This window comes from Dendrobium catenatum, unplaced genomic scaffold, assembly GCF_001605985.2.
Source record: "Dendrobium catenatum unplaced genomic scaffold, ASM160598v2 fragScaff_scaffold_72, whole genome shotgun sequence".
NCBI classification, from domain to species: Eukaryota; Viridiplantae; Streptophyta; class Magnoliopsida; order Asparagales; family Orchidaceae; genus Dendrobium; species Dendrobium catenatum.
The window spans coordinates 3,065,357-3,091,969 of record NW_021318534.1 but is presented as its reverse complement, the minus strand read 5'-3'; the positions used below and the strand labels follow the sequence as shown (position 1 = coordinate 3,091,969).

Below are 26,613 nucleotides of genomic sequence, written 5' to 3'. Positions count from 1 at the left end.
CTTATGCTTGACATCTAACTTCCTAATTGTCAATCTCTCCTATGGTAACGTGAATGATCAAGCATGCCATTGAAATTCACCCAACATTAGGCATTCTCAATCGACCATCACTTGACATATATTTTGACATATGCTAGCCATATATGTCCAAAACCTCTTTACTAGACATCAATTTCCCCTCCTCTAAGGAGAACAATCAAATAATCCAATGGTCCGAGCATTTGATGGAAAAGTCATTAACATGGTATTTATCATTTTTATGTATGAGGTCATTAAACATATGAATAATGACCCTTTAGTAGTTGACCTTAATATTTTTTAAGCTAAAGAGGATAACTCAATAGCAAAAGATGCCAATTAGAGTTCAAAAGGATGTGTGTTTTTTATCTTCTAGGGTTATCTTAATTTTGTTGTAGTCGGATGACCATCTAAAAATGAGAAAATGTCATAAGATGATGTGTAGTCAAACATAAGCTTCAATATTAGTAAAGACATATGTCAGCCATCAACATATAGCACCCACTAACCTGGTCTTCATTCTCCCCTCCTACAAGAAGAACAATTAAACAAACAATCAACCATCGTTCGCCATCCAAACTTCCCAATCGATTGTCATTTGAAACATTTCAATGTTTGACATCTGTTGATGATTGATGCATGTGCTCCTAGTCTTGGCATCCCCTTATATAAGAGGAATGATTGATCAAATTATTAACTAGTAGTTGATGCCCAACATTCACAATTTCCCATTGTTCGACAATTGCCAATATTAAATGTCCATCAACTACCAATGCTCGACATTTGCCTTCCTAATTATCAAACTCCCCTATTCTAAGGTGAATGATCAAGCATTCCACTGACAATCACCCAACAGCAGGCATTCTCAATTAACCATCACTTGATATTTACTAATATTTGACATCTATCAATCACATGTGTTCAATGCCCTCTTTACTGGTCATCAGTCTCCTCTCCTATAAAGAGAACAACCGAATAACCCACCAACTATAGCTCTACATTTGATATTCTAAGTCAACCATAGTATAACGCCTACTAATGTCCAACACATACATGCCTTCCTAGTAATAAATCTCCCATCTTATAAGAAGATTACCTAAGCTAACCATTGACCATCATTTAATGCTCTACGTTCATATCCAATCGTCGCCTAATGTCTGCAAATGATCAATAACTTATGTCCATTAACTACTAACATTTGATGCCCATCTTTGCTATTGCCTTGTATATCCCCTTCTATAAAAAGAGGGGCAAAGATGACTGCTCACTAATCTCCAATGGTAATTCCAACACCTCATGATCTCTACCACCATAGGGGATATCTTTTAGAGTTATTATATATAATATTACATTAATGCCCTATCCATTTACAGGAAAATATACTATATATAATATTCAATTTGTACAATGAAAAAAATGCATGTCTCAAATGATTATTTTTAACTAATTTTTATGTGTAATATTTTTATTCAATGATAAGACAATAAAATTCACTTCACTAGTGCATATATTCTAGAATGCAACAATGCTATTTCTATAATAAACATTAACAAAATTGAAGTTAGCGAAGGAGGGTAACAAAAATTAAACCAAATAAGATCAATTTTGTGAATAACAAAATTGAAGCTTTACGGGTCCAATATGGCAAGGACGCAAAACTTGTGTAGGTTTACAAAAGAACTAATCAACCATGGCATGTGAAGTGAAAGATAACTAGTTAAAGCAGCCAATGTCAGCTCTAATAAGAATAGATACATTGCCGGAGTCTGGGAGCGTGGCAACGCCAAAATAGATCATAAATGGGGAAAAAAAAAACCTTGGTAGCTCATCTTTCACTCATAGTGCTCTGTAGAAGGTAAGAAGCCTTGCTTCGGACCTGCAGAAAAAGGGCTAGCATACTTAAAAGCTATAAAATGAAAGAAAAAAGAGCTGGATATTTTAATTCAAATTTGACTAGAATGAATATTAAAATCATTAAAATACTTTTCCTTACTTTCGAAGCATAGAGCCTCCAGTCTGTACTTGAAATATTGCCAGAACAATTTCGGAGAAATTTAGTCCACATACTGAGAATATCGGATCTTCCATCCCCTAAATCGTCAGATAAAATCCAATTCTCGGACAGAACTAAATAAATGTACAAAGTGAAAAAATCAGTGTCTTTATCCTTCAATTTTACTGATCCGAGAGATTTCAGGATTCCCATTCCATCAAAAACCTGTAGAAACTTCTTTAGATAAAATGCATAGGCGATCAAAAGTAAACTAACAAATGTACATATAGTGCAGAGGGAAGACTTACTTCTTTCTCAAATAAGATTCCTAGCATGTAGATGGCCATTCGACCCCTGAAATGCTTACTGCGATTGCTTGTCCCAGAGATGCATTCAACAAGTCGTAAGGAATTAAGATCCTTGGGAACACTGTAATTCAAAAGATTGGAGTATCTCAGCACAATTGAATAAGAACTAAAATCCAACCTCTATTAGAGTAATATTTTTTGTTTGGTTGAAGAAATAATAGTGTCAAATAATGGGAATTTTATTTGGTCCGGTTGACCGAATGCAAGAAACATCCGCTTGTAGGCCAAAACGCGCCTATACCGAGGTGTACCGAGTTTTTTGAAAAACTTGGTACACCTCGGTATAGGCGCATTTTTGCCTACAACCGGATGTTCCTCTGCATCCGGTCGGAGGACGTAATAATTGTTCCAAACAATGGGCTGTGATTCAATACAGTGGAAATTAAAAACACATCAACTCAATCTCCTAACATCATCAAGAACTCTCTCAACTCAATATATCCATCATGGAAAAAAATTGGGTATGAATATCCTAACTTAAATTTGGGTGTTGAATTTTTAGGGAATGATCAAAGATTGATTTGTTCCAACATTTGCAATACAACAAATACAAGAAACTCTCATCAACTTAATCGAAATCAATAAGATGATAATATAATAGGAGGATGAATTTACTGTCTTGATTTGATATGCTCCACAAATTATATCAGTAACTAAAGTAAAACTTTATAACCTATAGATTTTTGAAACGATTGAGGGACCCAATTTGATAACATATAATACATTTCGGAATCTCTATATTTTCAATGTTGGTTGAGCTGATTTAATTTATTGAGAATTATTTGGTTATTGTCCAACGTTTATAAGATGTTGGTAAAAGTGGTCAATTGAAACTCTAGAGGTGGAAGTTCAATTGGAAAAAAGGTCAATGTTTGATCCAGTGGAGAAAAAAAGAATAATAATGAAGGGGTTGTTTGGACAACCAGGGGAAAGAAACATTTTAGAAGGCTTTATGGATGCTTTGTCAATGTCTTAGATGTTGCGAAGTTGTACATTGAATTGGTGGATGTCCTTTTGGCGAGTAAGAAGAGAAGATTGATTGAGTTCTTGACAACACAGAGATAAAACACATGTCATTTCATTCAAGGGAGTTAAATAAAGGGCTATGATGCACCAAATCTTGATAATGATGAAGAGTGTTATGTCAATGAAATGGAGGATGAATGCTCTGTCCGACTCATGCCTAATATGTATCAAACACTCCATCTCTGTATCCAATTAAAATAAATTAAAAAAAAATACACAGGTTAAATATTAAGTTATAACTTTAAAGTATATTATATAAATAACTTAATTCATTTTTTTTAAATATGTTACTTAAATAATTTAATAGCTACTTATAACTAATTTTATCTAATAGTTGATTTGGATGCTTATAACCTACTATCCATAGTTGATATAGGTAAGAACTCAATGTGTCAGAGCTAGAGCAACGAGAGAGGCAAATGGGCCAGGGAAAGGAGGAGGCTTGCCAAAGCATCGTGTGGGCGATGGATAATGGGAGGAACAAGGCAATGGTTGGTAAGGAGTGGAGGACCTCATTGGGCAAGGAAATGTCCTAAAATAGCTTCAATGATCCTAGCCAAACATCAAGGGGTGACGAATAGCAAGAGTGGTGATCAGGTGGAGGCTATGCAGGTGCTACAGAAGCAAGGACAAGAAGGAGACAACTCCAAGGGCGAGGAGTTGCTAGTCTTGGAAGACATCCCAAGGGATGGGGAGGGCCATCCAACTCATGGGGATGAGTTAGAGGCACACATTGAAGGCTTGGCAATAGGGATGACAGAAGTCTTTAAAGTACCATCGGATGTTTTGCTAGAGGAGCTGCCTAAGGAGGCACCAAGACAAGAAGGGAGATCCCAAGTCCCTGATGCACCAACGGAGGATGCGGAAGCCAACCCAATGTCCCAAGTTCGTGATGCTCTAGCAGGCGACAAGGAATCCAAACTAGGGGAAAAGGCAAAGGACTAGGGGAGCCAAATATGCAGGAGGAACTGTGGCGATCCAACGACCTTCAGCATGACTCCAAGAATGCTCACGGTGAGGGTATTGCTAGAATAGTGGGGAAGACTGTCACGCCCAAATGTTGAAACAAGAGGTTTGGCAAACTACTTGGGTGTGACGTGTCGAACGAAGGCAAATAAATCCTCCAGAACCATTCCTAAATGGGTTCACATGACATTGGAAGGTTATGGAAGGTTCTAGATTATTCTAGAAGGTTCTAGAAGATTCCAAAAGATTTTGGATGATTCTAGACGGTTCTAGATAGGCCTAGAGTTTTCTAGAAGATTCTAGAATACTCTAGAATGTTCTAGAACGGTGTGGATACTTGGAGTATTTTAGGATACTCTAGAACTCTCCAGAATATTATAATGTAAGCATATTGTAGGGAATAGTATCGAGTACTATAGGGAATTCCACACGCATGTATTTTGAAGGGAGTTTTAGATTATTCTTAGGCATGAGAGGAGGGCCATAAATAGGACCCTCCCCCTTTATTTGTAACCAACTCCCCACATCTCCTACATCTCCCAACTCCATCTAACCCCTCTTTTAAAATTCTCTTCTAATAGTGAAGTTTTCCCCATTTACTTCCTCTCTAGCATTTTTTGCTCTCTAGCTTAACATTGTGTGAGTTTAAGGCTGACTTAGCACAAGAAATGAGTGCTAAGGCCGCACGGGAGACTCAATGAAGATATATTGTGACAATAAATTATGACGACGACAACAACAACATCAAGCCTTTGTCCCACTACGTAGGGTTGGCTACATAAATCATTTTTTCTCCATTATGTCCTGTTAAAAGTCAAATTCTCGATTAAATCTAATAAAGAAAGATCATTTCTAATATTTTCTAACCAAGTGGTCTACCTACCTCTATCTTTCTTAACGTAAGTTAAATCTAATACCCCTACTTTCCTAACCGAGTCATCAGAAGGCTGCCGTTTTATGTGACCAAACCATTTAAGGCGACTCTCTCTAATCTTATCCTCCAGTGGCGCTACTCCAACCTTTTCACGTATATGCTCATTCATATCCTATCTCTAAAGGTAAAGCCACTCATCCACCTGAGCGTCCTCATCTTTGCAACACTTGACTTAGTATTATGCTTCTCTATTAATGGTTAACATTCAGCACCACAAAGCATTGCAGGTCTCACCACCATCTTATAGAATTTGTTCTTTCTTTCAATCTTTTCCTTTTTTTCTTCTTTTCCTCCTGTTTTATATCCCCCTTCTTTTTATAGGACTTGAGGAGTTCCAATGGATATATAAAGGATATAGTAGTTGTTCCATATGCCTTTGATGTAGCTCAGTCGTTTGTGCCGAATGAAGTGGTGATCACTATAAGAGAGGATGCAGGTAGGATGAACTCGCGGATCAATTCGACATCGACAGGAAGCCGGTCTGACGACGCCCCGTTGAGGTGAGAGGGTGGGTAGCCTCTAGATGTGGTCCTGAGATCGATCCAATTCCAAGAGATGTCTTGTGGGCATGATAGGTGTCGTTAACTTAACTGTTGATGTGTATCACATAGGAGACTTGACTCTGGTTGTGATGGATAAAGATTTGTCTGACTGAGAGAGGAACTTTTGAGGTCACCCTCATCGGGGAGAGCGACTACCTGGAAGATATGGCCAAAATTGGTCTGCCATGCTGCAATTTTGAGCTCCTTCCCAACTTTTGAGCGAGTTTTGAGAGAGAAGAAAGTAATCCATCCACTTGACTAGAACGTAACCTATAAGATTCTTGTAAATGAGAACCTACACATGTAGTCATTGGTGTGCCTATAGTTTCCTAATTTATTCGACCCTTTGAATATCGAAAGTCGAAAAGGTCGGACAAAGGAGAAAAAATAGAAAAAGAACATGAGTAAATGCAAATTTACTGCTATGAATCTTTGCAGATTTCAAGGTTCATGCAACCTTGGAGACCAGATGGTCTCATTATTTGGTTTCGAGCTTGGTAGGTGTTTTTCTTTTGCATACAATCTTGTGAGCCTTACTTGATTTCGGCAAGATGGATCTTTCCACTCTTCTTGGCATTTGAGATTCTAGAATGGCTGCTTATAAGAGAGTGTGAGTGGACTTTGGCATGGAGGTCCCAAGTGGAAGAAACCATGCTGAATAAGGTTGTTGTTGAAGGAGCGGCGCGAGTTTTTGTGAGTGTATGTGAACTCGGCGGATCTCACTACTAATTCGTTGTTGAAAGGGAAGCGACATGATGTCAGGTATCTGATCGTCATTGAGGTTGATCAGTCATTTGATCCTGCTGTGGGGATGAAGGAGACGACTATTCCTATATTCCCTATTGTGGAAGGTATAATCGACGAATGTGAAGGTCCTAGCGGTTAGAGGAATCATCATTTTTCCTCCTAAGAGCGCACTGAAGAGCATGAGTGAAGCTACCTTGAAGGAGACGATTGCACTCAAGCAGGATGCAGTTACTGAGGAGACCGCCATTCTTGCTGAAAAAGTTATAGAATACGTCTCTAAGAAGCGGATTGCGGTCAAGATTGTTAAGCATCCATCGATTTCCTTGCCGTGTATCTTGTTCACTGACCCAACCCTTCCTCCAAACTGAATTTTGTCGGAGGGAATTATAGGAAGGTTTGTGGAATCGGCAACCAAATACAGAGATGCAAACTAGCCTGGTGTTGGCGGAGGAGTAGCTATTGTTGGAGACAGTGATAGGAGAGGAGGCGACGACTCTACTAGATGATTAGTTAGCGGCCATGTCGAGTTGCATAAACTCAATGGAAGTCGAGTGGTGTATGATGCATAATAAAACTAAGAAGAAAAGTTTCCTACATAGTGCTCAGTATATTGTTGAGTATCTTGACATAATGCGAGGATTAGTGTTGAGTATGACAAAAGATCCTGTGTTGGAACATTTCTGATGTAATTGCCCCACCATCCACTTTAAGTTTACAGTGATGAATTTCTAATTTTAAATATCTAATTTTGCTGCTACTATATGATAAGTGTAAATTATGTACTATTTATTATATTTGAATTTCAGTAAAAATATGTAATTTTAATTATTTTTGTACAGGGAAACTAAAAAATAGCAAAAATATAAAGGAGCAGGCAATGCCGCGGCGCCAGAGGAAACACCATCGCCGCGCTCCATTCAACACCATCGAAGTGTCACTTTTGGACATTGCAGTGTCATACTCTCTGTTTACGAGCACTGTAGTGGTATTATAGCAACATCGCACCATTTGAGGCAATGCTATATCGAAAAATTAGCTTGGCAACATCGGGGCTCGAGGAAATGAATATTACAACACCACACATTTTAACGCCTTAGCGCCATTTTGTCCACTTGAGCGTCGCAGCGTTCCAACTTCCATAGTGCCTCGGTGCTACATTTATATCTTCCAAGAGACAGGCCACTGAAGTAAAAAAAATGTGTTTGTTTACTTGATAACAATTTCACGTCATCAAGCGCTGCGATGGAGCAAACATTTCAACATCGAGGCGGTAGTTCACTTTCAAGCGTCGTAGCACCACACTTTCAAGCATCACAGCACCACACTTTCAAGCGTCGTAGCACCAAACACCTTTTCTGTGTTTTTCTATAAATAAATATTATATTCTATTTGTGAAGAAGTTTAATTACTTTTGTAAAACTTAGTATTTTTCAGAGAGCTTCTTTAGTAGAGGAAGAAGTGTAGAAAAGATACTTTGATTGTACCTGGTAATAAAATTTCACGATTTCTCTTGTATTTTGATTCTTATATGAATACAATAAAAATGAGTTTGCATGTCATTTATTCTATATCAAGCTAGATCTCTTATTTTGAATTGATGATGTAAATAGTATATTAAGTACTAATGAAGACTCTTGTACTTTAAAATTTAATGATGTTCTCAATTATCTACGGTTCTTCATTTAATGCATATAGTGATTATGTGTGTAGTTAAAATCTAGTGTGATGTATATCCTCAACGGAAGAATGCAAGAACAATCAAGAATATTGATAGAAAATGTTGGTGCCTAGACATATAATGTTTGAATATTCTATATTCTAAAGAAGATATTATAACTGTAAAAGATCAACATATATCAATTTCACACCTACAAGATCGACATAGATCTAGGGATACACATGCTCTGAATCACATGTACAATAAAGAGTCTCATTATGAAAAATATGATATTTGTCTTTATCAATCCAAAACAATTTATAAACATTTTATCAACTACTCTACTATTTTTACACGGTGATAGAAACTTCAAAAATATCATTTTTATTTCAATAGGATAACTTATGCATTTAGAGTAAGCACTAGTAGTTTTTGTTGCAAGTAACCATAACACTCATTGTGGATTTGATACTCTACTTAATCACTTTATTACTTAATTTGGCGCATATACTTACGTACATTTAAGTGGACTTTCATTATTGACATATCAAAGAAAACTTAAGCATTACTCAACATTTACAGAACAAGCATTTATTACACAATTTGTAATAAAGTCTTGCTTGTCTACACGCACAAATCCACCACATCACTACACACCTGATACTAAATATTTTTTTAGCGACTAGCCTTAATTGAAATTGCTCTCTCGTTATTGGGATGAGTAATTAGCTATTATAGGGGTTTGTGCTTATAAGAAGCAAAAACTTAGATCATAAATCATCGCTAAGAGGATAAAATCTTTGGGTAATGTCTTATCTCTAGCTAATCTGTCTTCCAAAATTTTTTCCCGAAACCTAATCCATCAAAACTCTCCTAGATTATATGCAAAGAGGTCATTACACAATTTGTAATAAAGTCTTGTTTGTCTACACGCACAAATCCACCCAATCACTACACACATGATACTAAATATTTTTTTATCGACTAGCCTTAATTGAAAGTGCTCTCTCATTATTGGGATGGGTAATTAGCTATTATAGGGGTTTGTGCTTATAAGAAACAAAAACTTAGATCATAAATCCTCGCTAAGAGGACGAAATCTTTGGGTAATGTATTATCTCTAGTTAATCTGCCTTCCAAAAAAATTTCCTAAAACATAATCCATCAAAACTCTCCTTGAATATATGCAGAAAAGCCAAGGCCCCCAAAAGCTTAAAATTTTCAAAGCCCACACACGACATCTTCTTAATGGTCATTTGCTTCTGTCGCACACTCCGCAGGTCGATTTCCTTTTGTTGTGCTTGCTGCTTCATCTAGACCACACAACCATATCGGAAGTTTCCATAAAATGGCACTGACTTGCCTTACTGTAACCATTTTAAAACGGGCATTATTTATTTATTGTAAAATTTCTAAAATATCCTTTTTCCCCATAACTATGTGATAACTTTACACTTTACACTTTTTTTTTTTCAATTAGAATGGTGATTTTAACAGAGAAATCAATTGGGATCATTGTTTTAGAATTGAGGGATCAAATTGGAGACAATTCATAGTTTGGGGCTAAATTCATAACATGTGAATAGTGGGAAAACCATTTTGGACTTTACTCACTATATTAAATTAAATTTTATCATTGAAGTCGCAGGACCAAGGTCATGTACAAGGAAAAATGAATGAAATGTTATACAACTAGTAATTGGTATTTAACTATCTTAAGTTTGTACATTTCAAAGAGTTACCTATAAGCAATGTCATGAGCAACTTTCTCACAGCTGACAGCCCATTCATCCTCAGTAAAGAAACTTAATATAGATTGCATGCAATCTGACAATATAAATGATATGCCCTGGAGTTGGCGGGATAAAAAGAGGCGAATAATCACAATAAGGACCTCTTCAGCTTCGGAAACAGAGAAGATGGACTGAAATTTTCTGTTAGCAAGAGAAAAAAGTTTAGCAATAAGTGAACAGCTTATTGAAATATACAGAATCTTACACGAAAAAATGCATGGAATGTCAACCGAACATATAGCTTAGCCCGGAAAATCAAGGGACCTAAATAATAATACATTAATACTAATGCTAAATGACTGTAACTATATCAATGGGTTTGACAATAAATATTAGTTGGCAAAGCAATGATTTTTTACATATGCATACCTAATCTGAAAACAAGCAGATAAAAGTTTGATCCAAGAACTGATATTAACTGGTGGACCTTCACTACCAGGCACTGAAATAGAAAGAGCAATATCATAATAACCAAAGCGAAAAAAGTAGAAACAGAATAAAATCTCAAACAAAAGAGCCAAACCATCAGTTAATAAGTAATGCACACAAATTAGAAAATTCAAAACCTTTTGGGTGGAATAAAAGTAGATCTGAACTTTAGCGAAATTAAAAAAAATGACCACCGATTAAGCAAATGAAATATTAAGTCCATCAAACAAATAAGAAAAGGGAAAATCTAAGAAAAAGCTAAGAGTAAAAACAAGAACTACAACCAATATCATCAACCCTACATGAGTGAAAGTTAGAACCTCCAAAAACAATATCACAAACAAAATAAATAAACATAAAGCAAATTACATCTTGCTCCCTCAAGCTCAGGGTAGAGAAAGTTAAGTTAAAAAATTCTAAAATTTTGACACTAGTCCCTCAATTTTCAAAATAGGAAAAAAAAAAACTTCATTCAGAACCTTTAAATCATGGACCTGCAAGAAACACGTCAGAAGTTGACATATTTAATGATAAGAATTTGAAAGTTATGACCTAGTTTCAAGCATGAGTGCTTCAAATTAATACATTTTCAATTACGGCTGAACTTCTAAGTAACCCAGTTAATATAAGCTTATAAAAACAATATTATGTGAAAAGAAGTTAATTTCTATGCTAGAAAACATCCAAATTGGATAAGCTATAGAAAACACCCAAAATTGATAAATAGCATTTCACAAAACAATTTCTACAAAAGGTTTGTGAAAAAAGTTTCTTTTGTTTTTAAGTCTGAGCCCAAATAAAATTATGGTTCATTCCAACATAAACCAAAACAAAAATGATAAGCAAATAACCTTCTTCAACTGCTTAGGTTCAACTTTATGAATCATTCGTCACCATTTGTTTTTGTTAAGTATTACAAAGGTAAACTCCACTGTGATGGACCGATCAATTTGATTGGAAGGGAATTAGGAAGTTTCCTAATACAGAGGAAGCTATTTAAGAATATTCTTAATCAAAGCAGAATTATTTTAAAAAAATTAATTACAATTAGGAGGGAATTATTTAAGGCAAGAGATCTAATTTGAATTCTGATTCAGAGGGGATTAATTAGGAGATGATTCCTAATTATAAAGGGCTGATTTGGAGGTGATTAATTAGGAGATGCTTCCTAATTTGAGAGGGCTGATTTTGGGGCTGATTTTGAGAGGGAATTGGGGGAGGGCTGTTTTGAAATTTGTTATTTATTGTTTGCTATAAGTAGTAGGATTTATGCTATATTTTGTATGCAAAGTTTTGTTAGAGTTTGTTGTCTACTGTTTTTGTGAGGAATCCTAGTGGCGTTTAGGGTTTGAGAGAGACGGTCCTCTTTCAAGAGAACCATTGTATCTTATTTGTTCGCATTTCTTTTCTTATCAATAAAAATATGTTGTTTGTTGAATTTGTCCTTGTTCGCTGGCTGCTTTTGATACCAAGGCATATCAAATTGGTATCAGAGCACTTATTTGGAACCTATGGAAGGAAGAAGGTGGAGGAGTTGAAAAGTAAGATGGAGTAAATTAAATCCCGGTTGTGGAGAAGTTCTCCATCATCAAAGGAAGGCTTTCATCCTTGGAAGCAAGACTTTCTAACCTGGAGGACTTGATGAAAAAAAATTAAAATTTCACACTCAATCGCCAATATCAGAGGCAAGGGCACCATTGACCGGACAAGTGGGGGAAGCCCTAACATGGGGACAATGAGGATGAGGGGGTCGAAATGTTGTAGGAAGAAGAGGAGATGTTACCTTATCAGCCAATTCCGAGGAGAGAAAAGGGTGAAGGAGTGGGATTTTTGGTGGAGGTGCAGAGTTTGGAAGGAGAAGAAGATGGGGAAAAGATAGAAGCACAAGACATGATTCAGCCACTCCAACAACAATATCGAGAGATATTCCAACTAATTCAGGGGTTGCCACCTCCGCGAGAACACGAGCATGCTATCATTTTAAAAGGAATCTCACATATCAGTGTTCATCCGTATTATTCTCCCCAACTTCAGAAGGATGATATTGAGAGATTGATCAGGGAGATGGAGGAAGCAAGGATCATTCGACCCAGTGACAGCCCATTTTTCAATCTAGTGCTATTAGTACAGTGCTTCAGCAACCGTTTCCTTCATTCCACCTTAAGAACAATGTGGCACTTTGGGAGGGAAATATTGATGGACTAGCTGATTTGATTCGGAGGAAATTAAGAAGTTTCCAAATCAAGAGGAAGCTATTTAGGAAGGTTCTTAATCAAAGTGGAAGTATTTAGGAAAATATTAATTACAATTAGGAAGACATTATTTAGGAAAAGAAATCTAATTTGAATTTTGATTTGGAGGGGATTAATTAGGAGACGTTTTCTAATAAAAAAAGATTGATTTAGAGGGGATTAATTATGAGATATTTCCTAAATGGAGAGGGTAGATTTGAGGGCTGATTTGGGAGGGAATTGGAGAGATGTTTTGAAATTTGGTGTTTATTGTTTGCTAAAAGTAGTGTTTATGTTATGTTTTGTATATACACCTTTTTAGCATAAAATAGGCCTTCCTATCACTTCATCATATCCCTTGTTACCAGAGTGTATCGCCTTTTGAACCCGAGGTGTGATGGAAACTAAGCTTAATCTTCAGCTTGATCTTCATCATTAACAACCACATCAATATTTTTCAAATCTCCAATGATGAATTAAACTCATGCATGTGTGATTTAATTGACATACCTTCATACATGTGAAGCAAGGAATCCTTCTACTAAAATATTGTTTTTAACTCCAACTTAAGCCATAAACCTTCCATGATTTTTTCTTCTAATACTTCATCAAAACCTCATCCGTTGAAAAAAAAAACAAATTTAATCGTTGATAGAGCCTTCTCATCTACCTACGCTTTACCTTCTTAACTCATGATTTCAAGCAACTTGGCATGCCCTTGATTCTTCAACGCCCAAAAATCTTTTAACCATTAGACTTCTTGATCTCGATCTTCATAATCATTGCATTCTTAATAAAACCCCACTATAACACTAGTTGCCAAGAAAAATTCTCTTAATTAGAAATCATGGACTCATGAGCAAGTACGATGAACCACAAGTAATTGAGAAAAAAAAAATAAACTTCGCAAAAAAAGTGACTACCCAAATTTACGTGGTTCAGCTTAAGTAAGCATACATTTTTGGGGAAAAAAGATGATCTAATCCATTAACAAAGAAGACACAATCATAGTGTATAATAAATACTAACTAACCATACCAAAACTATGAAAAGCTCTAATTATCACAAGAAAAAATAAAAGTGAGTTAACTCTAGGTAGAACAAGAAAGAGAATTAAACAAAAACATCAACAACATCAAGGTTTATCACACTATATGGGGTAGGCTACATGAATTCTTTTTTTTCCGTTGTATTCTGTTAAGAATCAAATTCTCATTTAAATCTAATAAAAAATATTATTTCAAATATTTTCTAAGTCTTTCAGGTCTACCTCTACCTTTCTTCACATAGGCCAAATATAATACATCTACTCTCCTAATCATGTCATAAGAAGGCTGACATTTTATGTGACCAAACCATCCAAGGAAACTCTCTCAAATATTATCTGTCACTAGAGCTACTCCAATCTTTTCACGTATATACTCATTTTGTATTCTGTTTGTAAGAGTGAAGCCACTCAAAACCTGAGGATCCTCATCTCTGCAACACTTCATTTAATTTTATGCTTCTCTTTTAATGGCCTAGGAGGATTAAACAAATACTGAAAATTTATCCATTTCAAAGTTTCCTCAAAAGGGTACATTGGTTCATAGAAATGTTATCATAAACTCCCGATATGTTCTTGTGTCTTTCTTCTCTTCTTTTCATCTTCTCTCCCCTTTTCTCTCTCTTCTCAGTTCTCTCTCAACTCCTTCACATACAACAAAAGCTTTCCCTAAGTTTCCATGCCAATTAAACTTTCATGCATCAACTTATATAGCCAATAACCCAAAGCAAAGATATCTAACTGATGCAAAATGACTGAAAATATTTCTAAGATTTCATATTAGAGGCTGGATACATATCTGATCATTCCATCCATACATAAATATTAAGTGAACACCTACCTCTTGCTTTCAAACATGAATCTCTTGGCATGGTGTCCCGTCTCTGTTGTCCTTTAAAGCATGCTTTTGTGCTTTAATAAGTATGAATAAGAGCCTATATGATATTGCATGCAAAAGCAAGGAATAGCATAAGCTGCATGGAGTTGACACCAACAAACAATATCGCTGGCATCAGGTTTAAGAGCATATAAATATAAATGGAGGAGCTGGTTAAGATAACAAATGCATGGAAAAATAGAGCACCAAGTAAATTTAGTCAACAGCATAATGTCACAAGTAAAAAACTAGTAAGAGAATTGTGTCGTCATAACCTTGAGAACTGGAAATTGAATTCAATGCGGCATTTTCCGAAGCATCAGACAAATATCCATAGACATCAAGTGCATCCTTTAATTCACGATAGCTAGGAATCCATTCAAGCACTATAGATGGTTGACCAGCCTGCATGTTTAAGAACATCATAGAAAGGAAAAATGAAAATATCCCCCTAAGTATACAGGAAATTACCTCATTTTTAGAAAGGATGTTGCACCAAAAGTCACATGCTGAAAGCTGCAACTCCACGTTGGAGCTATACAGGACTGATGCCAACAATAAGTTGTAGTAGCAAAAGCAAAACTATGATGTAACTGAAGCACAGTAAAGCTATGCATACCTTGATAAAATGTCCATGATGCTACAGAAGCTTCAACAAAACCAGATATCAAGGCTAACTGTGAGAGCCATCCGTTCATCAAAAGCCCTTCTAGAAAGGTCTCTCCAGCTCCTTCAAGAGATACCAGAAAATGAAGATTAAATCAGGCTCTAACACCAAACTTTCGAATGCCAAAAAGTCGGATAAGATAAATTGTTTACATTTTTGGTCATAAATTCACATTAATAGCATGACATGGTACCTTCTTTCTGGATGTGGGGAAAATTTTAGCCGCATGACTATGACTCACCTGTTGTGGAACACAGGTTCATGCCAACATAAGTATAGTTACTACAACATGACTCCTCCCACCACATACGAGATTCATTCCATGACTTTCATCCACCACACAGAACAGAGTAACAGATGAAATGATGAGTCCAATGTTTTCTATTCCAGATATGACAAAATCATGCTTTATCATATTAAAGGAATATTAAGCATAAAAAGCATAACGATTGTAGAAATGATAATCCATAAGCTTCTTCTCATTAAAAAAAGAAATAGGTTTAAAGTTGCCAATTTTCTTAAATAAGCAAATGTAGAAAAACAAACTACATGGCTTCTTGATACTTAACAATATTTATTTATTTTTCATAATGAATGAGATAAGACCATCTACAACACGTACTTTCATTAGGTCCAGTGTAAGGACATAGAGGAACGTCCGGTCGGAGGCAAAATCCCGCCAAAAAACTCGGTATTTGCTCGGTATTGCTAGGTATTATTTGATAATAACGAGGAATACCGCTATGTGAAGACCAATACCGAGTTATACCGAGCTATACCGACCAATACCTAGTAAAAACTCGGTACAACTTTTGTATAACTCGGTATTGCTCGGTATAGCTCGGTATAACTCGGTATTGGGTCTTCACGTGATGGTATTCTTCGTTATTGTTTGGTATTGCTCGGTATTTCTCGTTTTTTGGCGCGATTTGGCCTCCGACCGAACGTTCCTCTACGTCCGGTCGGAGGACGTAATAATTGTTCCTACAACACACCAGCAGAGGCTTCGTATTAAATAATGCTTTCATTTTATTTTGTTAAATGGCAACTTTCTCAAGACTTATTTCAAACCACCTAGATTACGCGACTATGATGCACAAATAAGGACACAACGACACAGATACGACATGATACGGACACGGGACATGTTAATTATTGAAAATATAGGACACGTCATGGGTTGGATACGGTATTAAAATTTTTATATTTTAAAAATAGTGTATAAAAAGAATAAGTTAAATATTGAAAATAATTTAGAAATAATAAGTTATTTTAATTAAAATTTGTGCTTAAAATGATTAATATTATGATGTCGAGAGTCGGGCGCCGATGTTGTGTACCAGAGATCAAGAGAGGAGACAACAATGCTATCAAGAGTCGTGCATCAATGTTATGGAGTAAGTATCGGGCGTTGATATTTAGAAGGCGTCTGTCGTTGATATTAAGACGAAGTTGGACAAAGATAAGTTGTCAAGTTGTGGGTGTAGAAATTGCTAACGTTGAGCATCAATGTCAAGATAGTCCGGACTTTGATATAGAGATGGTTTTGAAATAATGACGTTGTAGAAACATCAAATGTCAATGTTGAGATGACATCGGGCATTGTTGTGAAACCAAAGTCATAACCCGCCAAAGAGAAATGAAAATGAAAACATTCAATGAATGGGGTATTAAGTGCGGGCAATTGGTTTGGTGTTATGAAGAGGAAATAAGAAATTTAGTTTTTATATTTTAAATAAATAAAAAATTTAAATACAAGAAATTATACTTTAAAAACTTCATAAAATATTTAAGACAGGCTTGTCGTGTCGGACACTTCTCGTTGAGGAGAAGTGTCCATGCATTATAGTTAGACTATATAAAAATACATAAATTAGACAATTTGAATGCATGCAATCAGAAAACTGCCAACCTATGATGCACAAATACGGACACGACGACATGGACACGACATGACATGGACACAGGACACATTTTTTTTTAAAATATGGGACATGGGTGGGCGCGGACAAGGCATAATTTTTTTTATTAAATAGTATAGACAAATTAAGGTAACATCATATTAGAAATGACAAACCATAATAAATTAATATCATGATAACTTGTTTAGCTTATAATATAAAATATTTAGTACAAAATGTTTAGTAAAACCATAAGAATATAAGTAAAAAACCATTTAGCACAACATCAAGCTTTAACTACTCAATAGAGGGAATGATAGGATTAGCTTCAGAGGTTTGTCTTTGGCCTTCAATATCATCACTATTGAATATCATTGCTTTGAACTCTAGTTCATCAAGAGAAAGATTTGTAATCTCCAATATTCCTATATCATCAAGGGACTCAGACCCATCTCCAGCTAAATCTCACATCTTGTTATCACCTTCCATATAAAGTGGGATCTTTCTTGATAGAAGACGAAGATTTATATACACATAAACTAAATCTTTAGCTTGTTATAGAGTAATTCTGTTCCTCTTCATTGATTGAATAAATGAATATTTGCTCCAATTTCTCTCGCAACGAGAGGAGAATGAAACTTGACAAAGAAGTTTTATTGCTATTGTTTGAAGTAGCGGGGTTGAAGCTGCATGAATCAACCACCACATCTTTGGATACATCCTCCATCTATCAACCAAAACTTCTTGATCACCAAAATTCTCTAAATATCCAAAGAACTTTGCAAGTTCTATATTAATCTTTCTTCTCTCCTCATTTGGGAAGATGAAGAAGACATGCTCGGTTGGCCTCGCCAGTGTGCAGAAATACGAAGACGAGGGATACAGGCCTCGGCTCACCTAACTTTCTTGGTCATGCTGCAAAGGAAGACGGGGGATAAAAGCCATGAAAATGAAAACCTAAGGCTCTATACTAGACATAAATATAAAGATTTTATAATTTAAATAAATTTAATTATTAAAAAACAGGACACGCATGCCTGTTTTATTTTAATCTGACACGATTATGTCATGTACGACACATGTCCCCACTGTGTCAGGCACGTGTTCATGTCTGATACTGCATTCCCTCTTTAAGAGGTGTGTCGGTGCATCATAGCTGCCAAACACAAAGCCTTTCTCTTCTTACAATCACCCAAAGATTTGATACAAAGCTTGGGGTATGGTTATATAATCTAAAATTGGAGGATGCGAGAAAAAGAGATTGATTATGGAGAAAAAGGGGTTGCTTTTAATGAATGCTGAAAAGTTGGAAAAATTTCAAGTTAGATTGAACATTGTAGGAGGTGTGCTTAACAAAAGAAATTAAAAATTAAACATAAACAATGAAAAAATCAAGTAAACTAAGAAGGTATAATGATTAAGATTAAATATTAAAAATGAGGTATCTATGGATAAAGCCAAATACCATAAAGAGGGAAAATGCTTTCAAAAAGAGAGAGAAGAAGAGTTACGAAAGAAAATGCTAGAATGGATATAAATAATTGAAGTATCAAAGTTGTATCCATCATCGGGGAAAATAACAACAATTTGACAAGATAAAAGATCAAAGATCCCAATGAGAAGCACAAATAATGTCATCAGAATCCAATGTTTCTGATGGTTGTTGAATAAACAAGATAATGATTGCAATCCTGCAGATGCTATTAAAATTTATACCAAATTTGAAATGCTATTAAAAAAAACTCAAATCATAAAATCCTCCTAAAATAAATGATAACATTAAGTACATGCCACCTTCAAGACCATACAAGTATAAAAAAATGAATACTTCGAGAGATGCACCAAACATTAGAGTCCAAAGACAAATTTATTCATAGCGGTACTGATATATTGCTTTCAAATTACTTTTTATAGTCATTCATAGGCTTCTACTATTAAGAATACAAATATTATAATATTGGCTAGAAACATCATCAGTAAGGAAAAAAATTTAGAAGATCATAATGAGCATAATAAAGATAAATGTTATTATGCAACAAGATGACTTTAGTTGGCACTAAAGAACATGAATGACGTTAAAGCTTTAGATTCAAGTTAGTTAACTATTGAAGTTTGGGGAGGTAACAAATATTTTGCACTAGTTCAGTAAAATGAAATGTTACTGACAAAAGAATATCAATTGATTGAAAAAGACACACTTTGGTATCAACCTCCAAGAACAATGTGGATAAAACTAAAGGTGATAGATGTTATAAGAGAACGTACCAAAACATAGGCCAAGAAAAATCAAACCTAAGAATTAATTTGATTTTATGCAAAGGAATATTTAATAATGAGGTGTTTTTGTCCCAAGGAAATTAATAAAAAAGTACATGAGTAGAAAAAAAAATATTTAAATGATTTTATTCATTTTGAAAAAGCATATGATCAAGTATCCACTGATCCATATGGACTCGCCTATAGGAAAGAACAACAATGAGGGTGAGATAGATAAAGGGTTCGACAAAGGGAAAGGAGGGAAAGAAGACCCAATCCAACACAAAACTGCCACCACCCAAGAGTGTCCCTATAACCTAGGCTATTGAGGATTGCAGAACTGCCTTAGCCAAGAGTAGAGGAGCCCCTTCGAGCCACTCGGCCTTATCATTGAGAAGTCATGCACTGTCCCCCAAATTATGCCACTTAAACTCCATTGAAAGTGATTATAGTTGACCTAGTTGAAGCTTTTCAGAACAAGGAGCTATTCAAACACCCAACGCCTATGAAGGCCAAGGCCCAAACTAGAGAGAGCTCAAGATACTATGCTTTCAACAAAAATCACGAACATGAAATGGAGGAGTGTCGTTATCTTTGAGAATTGGTTGAAGAACTCATTAAGGAGAAAAATCGAAGGAAAATGTGCTCGCTGACCCTAGTGGGTACCCAAGAGAAGCCCCATGGAAAGCAACAAAAATGAACCTATCTTAGCTCAATTGGTCCACATAGTAGGAATAGTGCCTGATATCAAGGGTGGAGAGAGAATCAACTCGTTAGTAACTACAAAAAAGATGAGGTTCAAAGAGGTGAATTTAGTGCCCGCTACATAAGCTCTTGTAGTAGATGTTGCCTCAATCACCTTAAGAGAAGTAGATTAGCCAGCAAGATGAAAGCCTCACAATGATGTAGTCATCATCACAGTCCAGGTGTCAACTATCAAATAAGCAAGATTTTGATAGAAATAAGGAGTTTTGCCAATATTATTTTCAAATATGTGTTTGAAAAAAATGAACCTCCTAGTTTCCAAACTCAACCAACTGCAAGTCCCCTACATGGATTCACAGGAGAGCATATAAACACAGATAGAGTACTCGCCCTGCCTGAGATGAAGGCGACCATTAGTACACTTCCATGGCTGATTTTATTATAATGGATGCCTTGAACACCTATAACGCCATCTTTGGTCTTCTGTCGAATACTTTTAGAGTCATAGTGTCGACGTACCACATTGCCGTCAAATTCCTAATTAAAGGTAGGGAGATCACAGAGAAGGGCAACCTCACTCAATCGCGCACCTGCTACCTTAGGGGGTAGTGGGGAAGGTAGCAACTTCTACAAAAGACATGCTACAATTAAACGTGGAGCGTGATCCAAGTTTGGAGACCATGGAGGCACTTGAAGAGACACCTGCAGTGGATGATGAGTTAAGTATAACCTTAATAATAAGTGCACCATTTAATGAAGAGCATAGAGGGGAGCTCGTCCAAGCTTGGACAATTTTATAAATGCAAGGCATCTATGACAAGGTCGCCTACAAAATTTTTAATGTTAGGAGAGATGCATGCCAATAAAATAAAAAAAATAAGAAAGATTGCAGCCATACCAAGATAGTTAGGCCAACTACATTAGAAAAGTCCAGTACCCAGATTGAATGTCCAAGATAGTTAGGGTGTAGAAAGCAACAGACAAATGGAGGATGCATGTGGATTTTACTAACCTAAACTCGGCATGCCAAAAAAATGGCTACCCACTACCAGAATTGATGTTTTGGCTAACCGATAGTGGAGTATTCAATGATGAGCTTCCTTGCATTTTCAGGATATCATAAATAAAAATGCTCCAAGGCAACTACGAGAAAACCGCCTTCATTACTGCATAGGGCCTATATTGCTACAATTCATGCCCTTTGGCTCAAAAAACATAGAGGCGACCTATTAGAGAATTATCGGCAAGGTCTTCTAAGACCAGAAGAGCAAAAAAAATAAGGATGCATGTAGATAATTTGTTGGAGAAGAGCGAGTCCTTCAACCAGCACATAGAAGACCTTATAGAGACATTTGTCACCTTCAAGTAGGATAACATGAAACTTAATCCTTTAAAGTGTATTTAATGCAAGTTAAGAAAGTTCCAAGGCTTCCTCCTCACCCAGAGTGAATTAAGATGAACCTAAATAATGTGAGGCGATTCTAGAGATGTCGTTGCCAAGCACAACAAAGGGAGTGCAGCAACTCACTAGGTTCAACAACTTATCTCCAAATTGGGAGAGAGATGCTTACAATTTTTCAAGGTTCTCAAAAAAGCAAAGAAATTCTATTGGACTAAAGAGTGCAAAGTCACCTTCCAGTAGTTGAAGCTCCTCTCCTCACAACCTCTACTCCAAAGTTCTAAATCTGGCGAGGACTTCTTGTTATATCAAGGAGGGAACGAGGACACCATCAACTCAGTGATAGCAATAGAGGACGAGAAGAATGGAAGGTATACTATGTTAGCAAAACATTAAGGAGAGCATAGCAAAGGTATCCCATCATGGAAAAACTCAAGTAGGCACTAGTGACATCGGCAATATAATTGCAACCTTACTTTCAAGCACACCCAATTATATTTATTATTGATCATCTACTCAAAAGGAATGCTAATCAACCTGATCACTTTGAGAGGCCAATTAAATGGTCAGTAGAGCTAAACGAGTTCCATATCACTTACATGCCAATGATGGCCATTAAGGCCCAAGCACTTGTTGACTTCCTAGTTGACCTCAACACTCAGGGTAACAAGCAAGAAGCGACAGCTTAGCAGTAGTGTTTGAACCTTTATGTTGATGGAGCCTCACGTAAGTTGGAATGAAACTCGTTGAGTATTTAAAGGCAGGAGCGATAAGTACAAAAGTCGCCTAACTAAGGCGATTTAAAATAAAATCAACCAATTACTTAATAATTGGGAGTGTTATTCAAAAGATTGACAACTTCACTAAACCTCATATGTGTTAGGGAAGATGAGGAGATAGTATTCAAGGAAATCCATTTAGGCGAGTGCGTCAGCCATTATTGAAGAATAACACTCGCCCATAGAATCTTGAGACAAGAATAATTCTAGCCGAGTCTGGAAGGATGTAAAGGAATTCTTATGAAGGTGCCTTCAATGTTAGAAGTTCACCCCCACATAATTGCAAGCCTGCCACAAGTTGTAATGCATTAGCAACCTATGTGGCCATTTGCATTGTGGAGGATGAATTTGTTGGAACCACTCCCACCTTCCATTGGACAGAGAAAGTTCATTCTGATCATGGTGGACTATTTCACCAAGTGGATTGAAGTCAAGGAACTTGACAAGACAACCTCCACTATCATCATGAACTTTATATGGACTGATATAATCTGCAGATATGGTGTGCCTCTCACCATCATCATAGATAATATACCCCAATTTGTTGATAAGAGCTTAAAGGACTTCTGACAGCCACAATGAATTAGCCTTAAATTCACCTCAGTACATAACACACAAACTAATGGATAGGTTAAAGCAACCAACAAGCAAATCCTCAACCTCTTGATGATGAAAGTGTAAGGAGCAAAAAGCAAGTGGGTGGAGGCACTAACCTCTATCTTGTGGGCGCTGAGAATGAATCTCTCCTCAGCTATTGGCACACGCCTTTTCATTCTCTCATGGAGCTGTGGCATTGTTACCTATGGAGCTCTAGTTACAAGCAAGTCAATAACTTTGAATTTAGAGCTAATTAATAAAAGGCTTGGGGAACTTGCCCTTATAAAATAAATAGCACTCGGGAAAGTTACATATCCCTAGGATTAAGATAAGAAAACTGGACCATTTAGTGCCCTCGTCCTATTCTAATGCTAAGGTAACTTGTATAAGCGAGTTAAGTAATGAAATCCCAGGATGAGCTCATACTTGCAAAGCCATTGGGAGATTTGCTCACAGTTCTTGTCGAGAACCCAATAGTTGGAATGAAACTCATTAAACTTAGTCACTCGGTTCTGCAATAACAAAAGATGATCAACTGAGGCGAGAGCCGAGAGAGAGAAAGCCGTCTTCTTGCTTTGGTTTTTTCAAATTTTCGAATCACGCGGGCTTTCTGCGATCGGTAAAGCGCGGCGGCTGATGATCGCCGGCGTTCTTTGCTTAGATCGATATGAGATCTATGGCAACTCTACGTTCAAATGGTAGGAATTCGAATGGAATAGTGATTAAAGAAGGCGCGATACATAATCGCAGGACAACATCTGTTGTAGTTCATTTATTGAACTAAGAGTTAGCTCATTATGAGCTATGTTTTTAGATCATTTATTAATTTATTAGTAACTCATTATTTTGTCTCTTTTTCTTCCCCTTGTCTATTCGTTTCCCGTGGATGGTACTTGGGTTCCCGAGCCTTGGATCCTTGGTTCCCACGGCTGACTCTTTGGTTTCCTGCGGCTGGCTCTTGGATTTCCGTGCCTTGGCTCCCTGGTGTCCACGGTTGGCTGTTTCCGTGCCTTGGCTCCTTGGTTTCCACGGTTGGCTGCTAGTTTTCCATGCTGGATGGTTTTCCCGTGCCTTGGTGTCTCGGTTCTGTGCGTGCCTTTTTGGTTTATGCGGCTGCCTCTTCGGGTTCCTGACTGGACTGCTTTCCCGTGGCTATTGGGGGCTTTTTCATGGCTTTGGTGCTTTGTTTCCTGTGTAGATTGCATCATTTTTGGTATCAAAGCACCAAAGCCACGGAAAAGCCCCCAACAGCCACAGAAAAGCTGCCCAGCCAGGAACCCGAAGAGGCAGACGCAGAAACCAAAGAGGCCCGCACAGAACCGAGGCACCAAGGCACGGGAAGACCACCCAGCACGGAAAACCAGCAGCTAATCGTGAAAACCAAGGAGCCAAGGCACGGAAACAACCAACCGTGGACACCAAGGAGACAAGGCACGGAAATCGAAGAGTCAGCCGCAGGAAACCAAGGAGGTAGCCGTGGGAACCAAGGAGCCAAGGCACGGGAACCCAAGAACCATCCACGGGAAACGAATAGACAAGGGGAAGAAGAAGAGACAAAATAATGAGCTACTAATAAATTAATAAATGATCTAAAAACATAGCTCATAATGAGCTAACTCTTAGTTCAATAAATGAACAAAAAACCAGCTCATAATGAGCTAAATCTTAGCTCAAAAATTAATGGGCTAGCAAGCTCAAGGGAAGTCAAAATCAAATTTTTTTGCGTTTGATTTGACCCCCCTTTGTCTACATCAGACTCCCCTTCTTGAGAACTCATCTCCCGATGAGTTAGCTTTGTTCTGAAGGCGTTGCATCAAGAGACACCAAGGCTTGAGATTTGACTACGAACAACTACTATGACTCACAAGACTCACAAGACTACTATGACTTACCAAGATTTACTTGACATCACAAACAAAACTTACATGACACGAAGACGCATACGACAAACTGACTCATAAACTTAGGACTTCCTAACTTGCTCTGATACCAAAAATGATGGAATCAAAAATTTGGGAGAGGGCTCCAAATTTTTGATCACAAAAGAAAAACTTTTCTAAGTAATAGAAAAGACACAAAAGGACACAAAATAGACGAACAACAACTTTTCTTCATAATATAAAAGACTTACAAACTTTAGACACTTACAAATGACTCAAACAAGACAAACACCTAAAGTTGTATTTCTTTGTGAAGAAGGATACAGGTGGTGTCGAACTTGCGGAGAGACGAAAGAGGTTAGAAGCCGAGAAGAAGGGTGGAAAGAACTTGCAAGTCTCCCCAAGAGATAGAAGAAGAAGAAGTGGACAAAGCTCGCAAGCTTTTCCAAAAACCCGCAGGTTTCTTTCCAAAAATTACATTTTTTCACTTGCTAAAACAGCCACAAACAACTCCTATTTATAGGTAAGAAAGGGAATACAAACAGCCACTAAAACCATTAATTAAAAGCCAATTAAATGAGATAAATGAAAAGCCAACAGCCACTTCATTGTTTTCCCCCCAAATCTACACTGGAAACAAAGCACCAAAGCCACGGAAAACCCCCAACAGCCACGGGAAAGCAGCCCAGCCAGGAACCCGAAGAGGCAGCCGCAGAAACCAAAGAGGCCCGCAAAGAACCGAGGCACCAAGGCACGGGAAAACCACCCAGCACGGAAAACCAGCAGCCAACCGAGGAAACCAAGGAGCCAAGGCACGGAAACAGCCAACCGTGGACACCAAGGAGCCAAGGCACGGAAATCCAAGAGCCAGCATAAGAAACCAAGGAGGCAGCCATGGGAACCAAGGAGCTAAGGCACGGGAACCCAAGAACCATCCACGGGAAATAAATAGACAAGGTGAAGAAAAAGAGACAAAATAATGAGCTACTAATAAATTAATAAATGATCTAAAAACATAGCTCATAATGAGCTAACTCTTTAGTTCAATAAATGAACTAAAATCCAGCTCATAATGAGCTAGATCTTAGCTCAAAAATTAATGAGCTAGCAAGCTCAAGGGAAGTCAAAATCAAATTTTTTTGGGTTTGATTTGACCCCCCCTTGTCTACATCAGAAACCCATGCACAAATTAACAATGCACCCGGGCGCCGGTACCGTGGCCCTTGCACACTTGTGGCTGTATTCAAGCCATACAACGCGTCGCTTCCAGGGGACGCCTTAGCATTAACACAATTTTTTAAAGGATTCATGTTATGATTATTCGACAAGTTTTACGCTAGCTGTCGACTACCTAACGCAGCTCTCCACTTTTATCATCCAAGACTTAGGACCTGACAACGGTAGTGTTGTAAGGATTTAGCATAGTATAAAAATGATGTATGTGATCTTTTGTTAATTTATATTGTTAGGGTTTAGGTTCAACCTTTTTCCTGATGGAGCATTTTAACAAAATATTGTTCTGACTGGAATAATAGTATTAAAAGCCAATTAAATGAGATAAATGAAAAGCCAACAGCCACTTCATTGTTTTCCCCCCAAATCTACACAGGAAATAAAGCACCAAAGCCACGAAAAAGCCCCCAACAGCCACGGGAAAGCAGCCCAGCCAAGAACCCGAAGAGGCAGCCGCAGAAACCAAAGAGGCCCGCACAGAACCGAGGTACCAAGGCATGGGAAAACCACCCAGCACGGAAAACCATCAGCCAACCGTGGAAAACTAGGAGCCAAGGAACGGAAACAGCC

The 26,613-nt window shown here is 37.2% G+C and overlaps 1 protein-coding gene across 1 annotated transcript in view; it reads right to left on the bottom strand.

Moving 5' to 3' along the window:
• Positions 1-1,579: 1,579 nt before the first annotated feature.
• The window catches only part of LOC110100346, an 81,549-nt gene continuing 56,515 nt past the window's right edge, over positions 1,580-26,613 (bottom strand). Inside the window, exons 5-12 of the mRNA XM_028695971.1 lie at positions 15,246-15,356; positions 15,098-15,171; positions 14,902-15,031; positions 10,414-10,486; positions 9,994-10,185; positions 2,320-2,440; positions 2,012-2,236; positions 1,580-1,894 (exon numbers count right to left, since the gene is read on the bottom strand). Of these exons, the coding sequence (XP_028551804.1) occupies positions 1,844-1,894; positions 2,012-2,236; positions 2,320-2,440; positions 9,994-10,185; positions 10,414-10,486; positions 14,902-15,031; positions 15,098-15,171; positions 15,246-15,356 (977 nt within the window). The 3' untranslated portion in view covers positions 1,580-1,843. The remainder of the gene's footprint in view (positions 1,895-2,011; positions 2,237-2,319; positions 2,441-9,993; positions 10,186-10,413; positions 10,487-14,901; positions 15,032-15,097; positions 15,172-15,245; positions 15,357-26,613) is intronic.